The sequence below is a fragment of the Odocoileus virginianus genome, chromosome 7 (assembly GCF_023699985.2).
Source record: "Odocoileus virginianus isolate 20LAN1187 ecotype Illinois chromosome 7, Ovbor_1.2, whole genome shotgun sequence".
Classification (NCBI taxonomy): domain Eukaryota; kingdom Metazoa; phylum Chordata; class Mammalia; order Artiodactyla; family Cervidae; genus Odocoileus; species Odocoileus virginianus.
This window is the reverse complement of record NC_069680.1, coordinates 76,369,940-76,384,254: the sequence shown is the minus strand read 5'-3', so window position 1 is coordinate 76,384,254 and position 14,315 is coordinate 76,369,940. Positions and strand designations below refer to the sequence as shown.

The 14,315-nt window shown below is 48.3% G+C and overlaps 1 protein-coding gene across 2 annotated transcripts in view; it reads left to right on the top strand.

Annotated features, from left to right (window-relative positions):
- Nucleotides 1-14,315, top strand: part of VSTM4 (V-set and transmembrane domain containing 4) — an 81,221-nt gene that overhangs the window by 253 nt on the left and 66,653 nt on the right. For both annotated transcript variants that reach the window (XM_070471010.1, XM_070471009.1), the window contains exon 2: nt 7,667-8,065. In XM_070471010.1, the coding sequence (XP_070327111.1) occupies nt 7,667-8,065 (399 nt within the window). The remainder of the gene's footprint in view (nt 1-7,666; nt 8,066-14,315) is intronic.

Here is a 14,315-nt window from a genome sequence, read left to right as displayed (position 1 = left end):
CCGCGAGCGGGGGTCTGTCGGTCCAGGCGGCGGAGCCCAGCGGAGCCTCTCGAGGGTCGGAGATGGGGCGTCCCTTCCTCCCTTCCCGCTCGGTTGGGACCCCAGCGCTCCGCTGGACCTTCCGCAGCCCAGTTCTCTTCCAGGGGCCAGGCCTCCAAGTGGAAGATGCGAGCAGGACTTTGCGAGTCCTAGTTTTGGTTTGTTTTCTGTTTTCTTCCCAACAGTCAGCGCCAACAGCTGTTGGCAGGTTAGTGTGGGCAGCAACTTCCCTTTAACTCTCTTCGGAGAGTTCTTTGGAAGACCGGTCCGAAGGAGCCGCATCTGCCGCCAGCGGTGGGGTCTGGGGACTTGATCGCGGGCGTTTTGCGATGACCCGGCCTGGGGAGCTAGGGGATCCTCGGGCCCTTTACCCTTTTCCTGAGCACCCGACTTTCGGGGCAGCCTCTACCGGCTCTATTGGTTTTCATTTGGGGTTTCTGTTCCCACTTCTAAGGCGCTGAAGACTTTTCTTTATTTCCCAAGGCTGAAAGGGCAGTGTTGGCTAGAATAATAGTAATAATAAATATATTGATGGCACTCACATTTCCTGGGTGCCCATTGGGTGTTACAGGTATCTCCTTTAATCACACAGTGCTTCAAAGTAATAATGATAAGAGTAAATGTATATCCAAGTGCTTTGCAAACATTAATTCAGTTAAACTTGTCTCTGAGGGAAATGCTATTATTATTATCCCTTATTTTATAGATGAGGAAACAGGCCAGTTCCATGAGTTGACCTGCTTTAAGTCACAAGGTTTATACCTGGTTTAGCTGGTATTTGAAGGCAAGAATCCTGGGTCTAGACCGCTCTTACTGGCTAGGCTGTGTTGCCAGTGTTTTTTAAATAAGGGGGCTGATGAACAGAGTTAAGTAATTTTCCAGCATTTGGGTGGGTGGCCCAGCCTTTGAGCCAGCATAGATCGATTCTGATGGGGGAGGGACTTGGTTCCCAGTGGGAAGAAATTTACCCCTTGTCCCCTGGCTACCAGTGCAGTGGGGTTTCCAGTGAACTTGAAATCGGCCCTGTGGGAAATGTTCTTCACAGTTGTTGCTGTCTTGGCTCACAGTTACTGGAGGTTCGACTGAGATAGTTGGGCCAGGGCAGTTCTAGTGGCTAGCAGCCAGCAAGATGCAAGAGCGGGGCACAAGGGTATTTGTTCCCTGGGCTCCATGACCGATTTCCTAATCTCAGGTGCTGTCAGCAATGGTGTCCCCAGAGAGGGGCTTTTTCCAGGAAACCTCAGGAGCTTTGAGAACTGGAATTAGGGAACCTTTATTTATTTGGCCATGTTGTGCAGCGTGTGGGATTTTAGTTCCCTGACCAGGGATCAAACCCACGCCCTCTACATTGGAAGTGCAGAATCTTAACTGCCAGACTGCCAAGGAAGTCCCCTGGAATCCGAGAACCTTTAGTCAGCCCTGGCTGTGCCCAAGGCTATGTGATGATGGCAGCTTCTGCTTGTGCTGCACTCAGTATGCCAGTCCTTCTTTTAAGCTTTTCATCCACAGCCCCTGGTTGCAACACCCCAAGAGAAGGCCTGGCAGATCCACTTTATACCCAAGTCTGGGCTCTTAACTGCTGTACTTTTCTACATCTCCCTTTTGGGGAAAAGTGGGGCCTTAGGGGTTATCTGGTCCAACCTGTCATTTTATAGCAAACTGAAGGGGCAGACTATTTACCCAGAGCTATGCTGTAGTCCAGATTGGTGGTTGAGAACTGTCTCTGATGCCAGATGACCTTGTTGCTAATTCCAGCTCTGTCATGTTCTGTGTGAGCTTGAACAAGTGGCTTAGCTTCTCTGGGCCTTAACCCTCTTGTCTGTAAAATGGGGATAAACATACTATGAGGATAAATTAAGAAAACACAACTAAAGTGCACACAGTGCACACAGAACAGTACTTGATCTGGATGTGAACAGTTCACATCCAGTAAATGTTAGTGTTCATCATTGGTCAGGGCCTTGTGTTCATCCTGGATGAGAGTTATTTTAAGGTGACCACCTTAATATGAAGGCATTACCCTGTAGGCTGGATCTCTGCTTGGTACTCGGTAAACACTGGCTTCTAGTGCCATGAGTTTTAAAGTTATATTTCTTTCAGAGATTTATTTGTCACAAATTCAGACTATCCTTTTAGTAAGAGTGAGATGACTGCCAACTGGTACACACAATTTGAATTCCTTATCAATGCAGAGGCTCCTGGCTTCCTGAAAGGAGAGGGGAAATTTCTTCTAGACAGAGAAGTGTGGGGCACAGAGCCATTAGCACTTAGCTAGCCAAGTTGGAACAGAGGGACCCTGGCCTTGCCACGTCTGTGTCCCAGGCGAGGCAGGTACTCTGTTTCTGTTAGAAGTTCTATACTCCCCTGTACCTGGAAGCTGCTATTGCTCACTTCATATTAAGTGTGGGGAGGAGGTAAGTGGGGTAAGGGAGAGAAGATGGTTGAGTACTAAATGAATAGGTTGTATACTATTTGGCTACACTGAAGTCCTTTTAGGCTGTTTTCTGAGCTTTAGTTCTTTTCATAACATTATCCAAATGGGAACAAGAGGATTAGACCCCATAAATCTCATCCACAGGAACTTAACATTTATTTACAGGGGGAACCAGCTATGTAATTTGTGGGATTCAGTGCAAAACGGAAATGCAGGATCCTTCATTTTAAACTTTTTAGGCTTTTAAAAGCAAATTAAATAAAAAAAGCAGAGATTAAATCAAATGGAGACCCTCCAAGCTTAAGGCCCTGCTGATCATGCCTGCGAGAAGCCCAGCCTTCTTATAGATCGCTGTGTGTGTTGTCACTTTCTGTTATTTCCACCTGTTCTATTCTCAGAGCATGCAAACATTTATCAGTATCTTAAAGGTGCTTTTTTAAAGTAGCATTTTTATTTATTTAAAAAAAATATTTGTTTGTGCCAGGTCTTAGTTGTGGCATATGAACTCTTAGTTGCTGCGTGTGGGATCTGGTTCCCTGACCAGGGATTGAACCCAGTCCCCCTGCATCGGGAGCACAGAGCCTTAGCCACTGGGCCACCAGGGAAGTCCCTAAAGGTGCTTTCTTGTTGGAACCTTATACTCACCATGCAAGGCATCATCTTCCTGCTTTTGAGATGAGGAAACTGAGGCCCTGAGGACCTCACTCCTAGTAGAACCAGGTTTCCAGCCTGGCTTTGTTGGATTTCAACCCCTGGCTCTTTGCCCAGTCCTGCCACACCACTGGCAAGGCCCTGGGCCTTGAGCATCCTGGCACCCAGCCCATGAGCAGAGGGCATACCTGCCTACCAGGTCATGGCACATGTGCTTGTTGAAGAAGTAAGGTTCTTTGCAACAGGAATCCCGACCATCTGTTTTGGGTCAGTCTCTTTCCTGCCCATGTTGTCAAGACCTTTAAGAACTGGTCTTGGGGGCCCTGGCTGGGGTGCAGTGGCCCCTCCTGAGGTCTGTCTGCAGACCTAGGTGGCTGCCTGGGCAATGGTGTGGTGCAGTTCACTGGAGGATACTGATCTTCCCATTTCCAGCCTGCACCAGGTTCCTCCTGCCTCAGGGCCTTTGCACAGGTAGAACCATCTTCCACAAAGATCATTGCCTCGCTGCTGCCCTGAGTTTGTATCATGAGCTCCCCCTCAGCCTTCAAACGCACCCTCGCTTCTCCAGGGTTTCTTTCCTCCCTGACACACAGAGATCAGAATCTCACTCTCAGGTTTGCAAGCCCTGCATCTTTTCTCTGAAGTTCTCCTGTGTCTTTTTACCTGATGGCCAGTGCCTTGTCCACTGGACTCTCAGCTCCTTGAGGTTAGGGATGCCTCTTCTCACAGTGCTCGGCACATGGCTGTTCTCAGCAACTATTTGTCAAGTGATTAAGTGAACAAAGCATAAGCTAGGGTGTAAACTAGAGGAAGCGGAGCACTGAATGTGGAGGTGGCCGGGGTGGGGGTGGGGCTGGGGGGCCTCCTCCCAGCTCACTTCCCTGCAGTGCAGGACAAGAAAGCAAGAAATTTAGTTCTCCAGCACAGAGTGACTTCAGTACTTCCTCCTCTGCCGGGAGGGCGGAGACTCTGCCCGGCCCGGGGCTACTCCCTTACCTTGTATGGTGTCAGAGGGTCTAGTGACACCTGACTCTCCAGTCTGGTAGCTGGCTTGGTCCATGTTGCCTGCTTTGCCCCTCTGCCCTACAGGGTGTGGATTCTCTGTTCAGATTGAGACCCAGAGGGGAAAGGCTTGGGCCCCTCCCTAGCACCACACTCTGGTCAGCCTGTCTGTACTGCATAACTCTTGGCCACTCTGCAGTTTCTTTGTTGAACCATATGGGGCCTGATAATTGCCATGGGCAGAAGCTGGATGATGCTCTCCTCTAGCATTTAAACATCCAGCTAAGCAACCATCTGCAAGGCACTGGGTCCTCTACCTGCGTTTTCTCCCTCCCTGGAGCATTGCCACTTCTCACAACTGCCTTTGGGCTGAGTTCTGTTCCTTGGGCTTGAGGTAGTCATTTCCAGTGTAGAGGGGAGGGCGTTACCTGGGGCAGTGGCTTTCTGAGAAAGGTCACTGCATGCGTGGGGAGCCACACAGCCTGAGATCCTGTGTCTTTTAACAAAGCTTAATGCCCCGAGGAACCTGTGGGCATTATCGTTTCAGTCACACCCCCATACTCTCATGTTGAAAGTAGGGGTAAATATCTGGGCTGGTGGTAAGACTAGGGCTGAAATGAGCCTTCCTGAGAGGAAGGTTGTATTGCTTCCCTGGGGCCGCCATCACAAAGTGCCACAGACTGGGGGCTTCGACAACAGAGTTTAGTTTCTCAGCTCCGGAGGCCAGAAGTCTGCAGCGCTGCTATCTTCTGAGGCCTCTCTCCTTGGCCTCTTCTCCTTATGTGTTTACATGATCTTTCCTCTGTGTCTGCTCCCTAATCTCTTCTTATAAGGACACCAGTCATGTTGGATTGGAAAAGGAAATGGCAACCCACTCCAGTATTCTTGCCTGGGAAGTCCCATGGACAGAGGAACCTGGTGGGTTATAGTCCATGGGCTCGCAAAAGAGTTAGACATGACTTAGTGACTAAACAATGCCAACATGTTGGATTGGCGTCCTTCCTAAGGGCCTCATTTTAACTTGGTCATCTCACTAAAGGTTCTCTCTCCAATACAGTTCCATTCGGAGCTCCTGGGGATTAGGGCTTCAGTATAGGAATTTGTGGGGGACACTGTTCAGCCCATAGCAGGGGTCTTTGCACTTCAGTGGGAGTGACATGTTTGGGCCATTTGTAAAAGAGGGGCTAACTGAAGGCAGAGAGGCATTTCCATCTTTAATTGGGGAAGACGGTGCAGTTTGCTCCCTTTCCTGGGAGCTGCTGACTTGGCCTGAGCTGCAGAAGTGGAAGAGTTACTAGTTTGCCTCCAGGATGGAATCTGGCCTCCCATGAGGACCAGAGCGCTTGGCGTGTTCTCCTGGTTTCAGTCACTATAAATAATCCCGCCTTCATGCAGCGTTAATAGGAGGAGACGAGGGTGTGGGGTCCCGGCTGTGCTCTCATCCCATCCACGTTGTTTCAATTTCCTGACTTCCCAGCTCTCTTTGCCTCCAGTGGGGAGACCATGGGGGCGGGCAGAGCGGGACTTCAGTTCTGGAAGCCAGCTGCTTCATCTCTGCTGCTCTCCGCTTGGGCAGCTGTTGAAGTGGGGTCAGCCTGGCATTTCTGTGCTCTTCAGGGAGTTCCCAGCATGGGGCCTGAGCGGGCTTTGGGGAAAATGCTTTTGGTCTAATATAACGTGGTGTGTGGGCTGGTGGGTGAGCTGCAGGGAAACGGTGAGGGCAGTCCCTCTTTTGTCCTGTGTGAGTGACTTGTGTAGATAGTGAGATTGTTACTAGGGGGAGTGTGCCTTCCTTGGGTACCTGTTGATCTGCATTCCCGAGTGTCTCCCTGGGTGGCTTTGGCTTTGCCACTGTAAACACAGAAGACCTCATTCTTGTTCACAATGAGCTGAGTCCAGCCAAGCATCCATCTTTTCCTTCTGAATTCATTTTCATCTATTTTTTTTAATGGTAACAAAAGACTATCACAGTGCTGCTAGCTGAATAATGACCCCCAAAAATGTCTGCATCCTGATCCCTGGAACTGTGAATACAGCTTAAAAGGCACTTTATGGATATGATTAAGTTAAGGATCTTGGAGTATCCTGGAGTGTCCTGGTGGCCTGGCTTTTAAGAGCTGAGAAACAAAAGAAAATTGACTCTCAAGTGATATCTCTTGAGATGTTCAGTTTATTAAATGAATAGTGGAAACTATGTGGAAACCATATGCAAGGAGGAGCTTATTGCCTGAATTTTTACAATGAAGGATACTGTTTGTGTTAAACTCTCCCTGTCACCCCCAGCACACATAGGGCCTCACCTTGTTGACTCACAGCCTCTTCACAGTGGAAGGTCCAAATCTTTACTCTCTTTTTCATCCTTCCTCCTTGCTTACCTGTAGCACTGACCAGGGTTCAAAGTCTTGGAGGACTCTGCCATCAAGGCCCCCAAGTCCCCTTATGTGACCAAGAGGTGGTATTTGGGGACTATTAGTAGTTTGGGATGACCTTGGGGACACCTGCTCGTGCAGTAGGGCATGATGCTTCCTGGAGTTGCCTGCTGGGCAGCGCAGGGATGATGATGTGGGGCCTGCTGAGAAGACAACCCAGCTTGGACAGTAGGAGGCTCTGGGCATCCTGTCCTTCCTGGACTCTGCCTGCCAGGGGGAGGCTGCACTCGTGAGCTCCCGGGCTGCATGGCTGCAATATGTAATCCCTGCAGACGCCGTGTGGTGTGTCTACTGGGAGAAGACCTTGGCAAGGGTGGCTGGGCTGGCTGATCTTGAGTGGACAGGGGGTGGCACCCTCAAATGTCAGCTTGGAGTAGAACCATGGCTGGTGAGAGTCAGCCCTGAGACCAAAGGACAAGAATTCGACCTGGGCCTTGTTTCCTGGACCACATTTTGGGTTGTTGGGCGAGTCTGGTACCCCTCTTTGCTCCTGGGCTCGTTGGCTCTTTATTCCTGCAGTTCAGCTGTTAGACCGTGGATCATGGTCCTAAGAGACTTGGAGTAAGAAACCGAGGCACCTCTGTCATTCCAGCTCCCTGGTACTAGTTTAACACTCGCCTGACCAGAACTGAAAATCTGCCTTGGTTACACCTGAAATAGCTGAGACAGGGAAGGGGGCCATAGTATTGCCTCCTCAGGGAGGTGATAAAACTGATTGAAGCAGGCCTTGGGGAGGCAGGTAGGAAAGGTAGATTTGATGTAAGTTGGATATTTTTAAGAGCTTCCCCAAATTTAAATCTTTATGTGAAATCTCCTGAATTTTATATCAGCAACTAACTAAAAATAAGAAAAGCATCTAGGCCAGGTGATCAGTGACATCCCACTTGCAGGGGATCATCTCATAGGTTGAGGATGTGGGGGCCCACAGAGACTCACTCCATGCCCCAAGGAGGGCTCCTTCTTGAAGGCAGAGTGAGCATAGAAGGGTGGAGGTGGCCCGCTTCTCTGGCCATGCACATCACTCTGGCTCCTTGAGAGAAGATGCTGTGTGTACTCACCTGGGAAATGGCGGTGGCCCTCCTCATTTTCTTCCTTCATTTTTTCTCTGCAGAGGTCTGTGGAGCCCTCAATGTCACTGTGTCCCCGGGGCCCGTGGTTGACTACCTGGAGGGGGAAAATGCCACACTTCTCTGCCACGTCTCCCAGAAGAGGCGAAAGGACAGCTTGCTGGCTGTGCGCTGGTTCTTTGCGCGACCAGACTCCCAGGAAGCCCTGATGGTTAAGATGACCAAGCTCCGGGTGGTGCAGTACTATGGGAATTTCAGCCGCAGCGCCTACCGGCAGAGGCTGCGCCTCCTTGAGGAGCGGCGTGGGACGCTCTACACGCTGTCTGTCTTGACCCTCCAGCCAACAGATCAAGGGCATTATGTCTGCAAAGTCCAGGAAATCAGCAAGCACAGGAATAAGTGGACAGCTTGGTCCAATGGTTCCTCAGGGACAGAAATGAGAGGTAAGAATATGTCTTCTCTCTGGGGAGAGGGGAAGGGGGCAAGTCAGAGGGTCTCCCTCCAGCTGGCCAAGCAGTGGCCTCCAGGACAGTCCTACTGAGCTAGAATAGATCTTTCTGGACTCTAAGGGCCATGGCTGTATGATCCAGGCCAAGAGAATGAGGATAGGTCTTTACATGGATGCTGGGACTGACTTGTGCTATAGACGTAAAGTCAGGACAGAAGGTGTCTGGCCCCATGCCGGCCAACCTGCCCCTGGGCAAACTTGTTTTGTACCTGGAAGATGGGACTGGCTGTGTGCTTCATTTGCCTCCAGCTCAGATCTGCACTGCCTTGATTGCTTTGCCTGGGGATGGGAGTGCCGGATGCCTTTGAGAGGAGGCACACATTGGGAGGTCTTGATGTGAATTGCCAGGCCTCAGAGCAGGGCAGCCTGGTGGCACTGATCCATCACCCAGAGGAACTGATTCAAGCCTTAGGGAACAGCTCACTCAGAAATTCATCCAAAAGTGGGCAAGGGACCAGAGGTGGCCCTCCCTTTCTGGAAACAGATAAGAGGAATGGGCCGTGTTCTGAAACATCTTAGCTACCAAATGCTATATTTGAGGGTTAGCCTTTTTTTTTTTTTTTTTGGTGGAGTTCCCATGTGTGGCTTGTAGGATCCTAGTTCCCTGACCAAGGATTGAACCTGGACCCAGGCAGTGAAAGCATTGAGTCCTTACCACTGGATCACCAGGGAGTTTCCCAATGGTTATCATTTTTTACCACTGATGTTCCATTCAAGAAGCCACCTATCGCAGTTTTAATAAGACTTGTTATTGTGTGCTAAAATTACATCTTTGATTGCTTTGCACATGAATTTGGCCTGGTAGAAAATCAAGAGAACCACAAAATAAACCTGATGACCCAAAGTGTGAAAAAGAATCTAGTTTTATTTTATACATGTCATTTAATATTAAAAGCAATAATGATGCTGTTAAAGGGATAGAACTCAGTTGTGAACAGGCATTTTTAATATCCTGTATGTTATCCAACGGCTTCCCTGATGACTCAGTGGTGAAGAATCTGCCTGCCAAACAGGAGACGCAGGTTCGATCCCTGGGTTGGGAAGATCCCCAGAAGGAGGAAATGGCAACCCACTCCATTTCCACTCTGTGGAAAAATCCCACGGAGAGAGGAGCCTGGTGGGCTACAGTCTATGGGTCGCAAGAGTCAGAACACAACTGAGCAACTGAGCATGCATATGTTAAAGTAAATAATTTACATGGATGGCCCAATTTCATTTGTCTTTGGAGTTTGCTTATTTTCACATTCTTAAGCATGGAATGATGTATTATCTGAAATGTTGTGCACTTTTTCTCTTTAGCAAATTAATTCAAGAAAACAAATGACTATTAATATAAATATGTGTTTTGGCACAGAAAATAGAAAAATCAGATGACCACAGGCTGAGAAGAGAATCCAGTCTGGATTTCACTTGGCTCTGAAACATATGATCTTACGTATACCCTTTTAATTTTTATGTCCCAGTATATTCTTGGAGCCCTGTAGTAAATCTCTGGGCAGTAATGACTCTCTGCCAATTAGAATAGATAAAAAGGTTCCTTGCATTCAAGTGAGTGCTGTCGGCATGTCCATTATTTCATGTGTGTCCCTTCAGTGAACGAAGTTGGGTTCCTTCTATAACATTTATTTGGTTACATGTTACAGAAACTTAAGGTGGTTTGCGCAACTACACTGGAATTAATCTCTTTCCCCCACTTCTCGGTACTTTGATCTGCCCTTCTGAGTGTGAGAGGAGGGGTGGAGTTACAAGGGGGTGTCCAGGGAATTGTCTATAAACTGCAACTGGTCACATTCCTGCTGTGTCCCTAAGATGGTGTCTCTTGACACAGTCCAGCTCCTTAGCCATGTGGTTGCAGAGTGCTTTCCCAGTGTCATGCAAAATGAGAAATCTGAACAAAAATTTAAAACCAGACCAAATAAGCAATCTACTCCAACAATTGCAGTTTTATTTGCTTTATTTTGTCTGTGTGTGTTTTTGAGTTTCTCCAAAATCGGATTAAGTCCTTGAGCATGTGTGTTGAGGTGACTAAAAAAATAAGTAGCAAATTATTGGAAAAATGAATTTGTCCTGGAGTTTTTACTGAGGACATCTCTGAAAGGGTGTAGCTAAAAAATATAGGCTGAATTAATTTGGGGCAAAACATAAGTTGTCATTTTATGTTTTAACTGAACAAGTTATTAAAGTATGATGGAGAATCGGGGATTTTGAAGAATGGGAAAGATTATTGGGGTTTGTGTGAAAACCACATATGTATGAGACCATGGAGGGGGATTCCTGATTCTAGAAGATGATAGTTATCATCTTCCAAAGAAGATGATAAATAATGAAGAATGAACACGTGTGACCCTCTAGGCGACTGGAGTCGTGCTTGTCTTATTTTAGAGAATCTGTCACTTCCCATGAACTTGTCAGTGTCAGTTTACCATGCGGAGGTAGGAGGAAAGGCCAAGAATGTCATGCAGTTTCTTCAGTTGCTTGTTCCATGTGACCATTTCAGTGAGCCAGAAGCCCTGCCTGCAGAGAACCTGGATCCAAGAGCCCTAAGTGACACGTGGTGCTGGAACCCTCTGGAGAGGTTTCCAGGAGGGTGGATGTTAGGTTTGATTTCATTTAATTGTTTCATCAATGATTTGAAAAGGGTAGACACATCACCTTAATGAACTTTACATAAAATACAAAACTGGGAACTGTTCTTAACATCAACAAGGAGTAAAACATAACAAATGGGAATCCAAAGAGGTGAGTAATACAAGCAGGATGTAACAGAATGAGATTCAGTTTGGCAAATGGCAGAGTGATACACATCTAGGGGAAACAACTCACAGGCAGTGGTGGAGAGTCCATAGGAGGCTCGCCATGCAGGGACTTTGGTGGCATCAGTGGCAAATTAGATGCTCATCTGTAGGGTGACAGGGGGCTTCCCTGGTGGCTCAGTAGGTAAAGAATCCACCTCTAATGCAGGAGACCTGGGTTTGATCTCTGGGTTGGGAAGATTCCCTGGAGAAGGAAATGGCTACCCACTCCAGTATTCTTGCCTGGAAAGTCCCATGGATAGAGGAGCCTGATGGGCTACAGTCCTTGGGATCACAAGAGTTGGATACAACTTAGCGACTAAACCACCACTTCAGGGTGATATGGCAAAGCGGACAGCCCATGTTATTTCCATCCATGTATAAACTGGCCTGGTGTCCCTAAGAAGGAAGTTGGTTGTGTTATGTGTACTCTTCTGGGGAGACACTAATGTGGACTACACAGTCTATTTGGGGAACCTCATTTGTAGAAAGATAGATTCGATTTAGAAGAGAATAGCAAACGTGATAATAAAATGAGTGGCAGCCTTCAGAGAAATGAACAGTTTAGCTGAGGAAGCTTTGCTGGGCTCAGTGAATTGCATATGGACTAGAGTGCTTGGTGGGTTTGTTTATTCCTCTCTCAGTGGGGATTTATTTTATGGAGCACCTGCTCCGTACCTTGCTGTGCTGGAAACTTGGGGACACAGGGTGGATCTGTCTATAGGGTGGCAGATACAGAAGCAGATATGATGTCATGGTGTCAGGTGCAGTGATAAAGTGTGCATGGAGCATTGTGTGAAAGCGTAGGAGGCCCCTAAGGATGAGGAGTGGGCAGTGCTTGAGCTGACATTGGCTGTTTATGTGGGGCAGGGAATGAGATGAGGTGGCATCTTGGTGGGTAGGGCATCCCACAGCAGTGAGTCAGGACTGCTGGAGTCTGAACTGGGAGGTGGAGGTGGCACTGGGTATAGGGGAAGCAGGCTGGGCTGATGGTGGAGGGGACTGTACTGAACGTCAAAGAATTTACACTTGATTTTGTAAGCTAGTGTTCTCAGCACCAAAGCCAGATTCTGAAGTATCTACCCTAGAGATTCTAGTCTATTCAGCCTGGGTTGGAATTTGAATATTTAACACCCAGTCTAGGTGATTTTGGGGGCTTGTTAGGTGGCGCTAGTGATAAAGAACCCACCTGTCAATGTAGGAGATGTAAGAGATGCAGGTTTGATCCCTGGGTCGAGAAGATCCCCTGCAGGAGGGCATGGCATGTAGAATTCCATGGAGGTCTACAGTCCATAGAATCGCAAAGAGTAGGACACAAATGAATTGACTTAGCAAACTAGGTGATTTTATCATCAGGCATTTTTTGGAGAATCTTTTCTTTAGTCCTTGGCAAGTCCGTGAAGCATATAAAGTCTTTTGACAGACCCCTCTAGGGGGACCAGGCTACAGAGTGAAGAGGCAGTCTTTTGGGGTTGCATGGGCTTTGTGAAAGTGTTAGTTGCTCAGTCATGTCCGACTCTTTTAGACCCTATGTATTGTAGCCTGCCAGGCTCTTCTGTCCATGGAATTCTCCAGGCAAAATACTGGAATGGGTTGCCGTTCCCTTATCCAGGGGATCTTCCTAACCCAGGGATGGAACCCTCATCTCCTGCATTGCAGGCATATTCTTTACCATCTGAGCCACCAGGGAAGCCCATTGCACAGGCTTGAGATGATGCCAAATTTGGTAGTAGGAATGGAGAGACATTAGAGGTCAAATAAGATGTCTTTAATAACCGGATGCGGCAAGGGAGAAAACTTTGGGATGATACCCAGGAGAGTAACTCAGTGTGCCCAGGGTGGTGCCCAGGACTGACAAAGGGAGCATTTGAGATGGAGCTCGTCTGCAGGGAAATTGAGAGTGAGCTGGGTGGAGGCCGCCCCGCACTGATGGCCAGTAAGTACACAGAAATGTGGAGCTGGAGGGCCCATCTGATCTGGCTTGTGAGAACTGAATCGCAGTCAGGCAGATGAACTCACCAGGGGGTGAGTTGATTTCCAGGGGGCAGGGGCCAAGGCGAGGAGCCCCGGGAAGCACCAGTATTTGGGGCAGCAGATGGAGCTAGCTTGGCTTGGTGTCTGGAATGGGCTCCTCTGGGCCAACCCCATGGCTGTCTGGAAAGGGCAAAGTCTTTTCAGTAGGAGAGCAGCAGCTTCTTCACAGAGCCCAGACAGTCCCATCGACTGGGAAATTCAGAGATGTTCCAGGCAGGAAGGAGGTGCATTGGCTTGATTCTGGTTGCCAGATAAGCCCTGTGTCCTCTTTATTGGGAAAATGAGGAAGGAAGACAGACTGACTGATGGCCGTGGGTGGATTGAAGGGGTGGTCCCTCCCTATGGGGTCACTGCAGGGCCCCAGCTGCCCCCAGGATGGATATGAGATGGGAGAGGTGAGTGGGGGATCTTCACTGCCAGGGTGGGGTGAAGGGCCTCTCTCCAGCCCAGACCACAGGGACCCCTCTTGTGGAATTTGAAGTGCCCCCTCCACCCTACATCTTGCTCTACCCCATCTTCCAATCTGCAATTTGATTTGCCTTCCTAACATCTCTGTTCTCTTTCCTTTGGTTCCAATAAATATTTTGATGGTAGGGAAAAAAAAAAAGATCTCTAGGAAACAGCTTCTGGCTCATTCATCATGAGCAGGTCAGATGCAGGGGCGGGTCTCATTGCCAGGTGAGACAGGAGGACGTGAACTACACAGTCCTGCCCTGGCCAACACCAAGGATATGGGAGGTCCAGTCTGGAGTGCCGCATGCCCAGCACTGAATAGGCAGAGCGAGGCTGGAGTTGATGGAACAGGGAAGTCAGGATGGGAACAGAGGGGACATGGGCAGTGGTTTGGGGTAATTTCTAACAGGGAGATGAAGCTGTTCATCAGGGTCTCTTAAGGGTAGCCTTATTGATGGTTGGGAGGTTCAGGGTTTTCTGAGTTGGAGGCTTTATAGATTGATGAATACAGAGTTTTCCAAATGCTCTTGGTTCCTTTAGGCCAAAAGAAATAAATAATAATTTTGCTTTTTAAGTAGTTGGGTCCAACAGCCTTAAAAAGGATTTCTGTTCTAAACACAGAGCATAACATATCCCTAGGCGTGGAGACAAGCTGTTCTCTTTGGGGTAGATTCCAAGATCACTTACAAATTGAGGTGAAGATTTGCTATTTTAGGGGGCTACATCTGTCGTCTAGGTGCAAAACAATGAATTTTAACTACTTGTAATCAATTTTTTCACAAATCATGATACTTTCTGAAGTTTACTTACACTGTCCCTGTAGACACAAAGGTATTACAGCATCTGATGCTGCGTTTGTCCTGCACACTCAGCGCTGACTGGTACTCGTAGTGCCTGAGGCGGGCA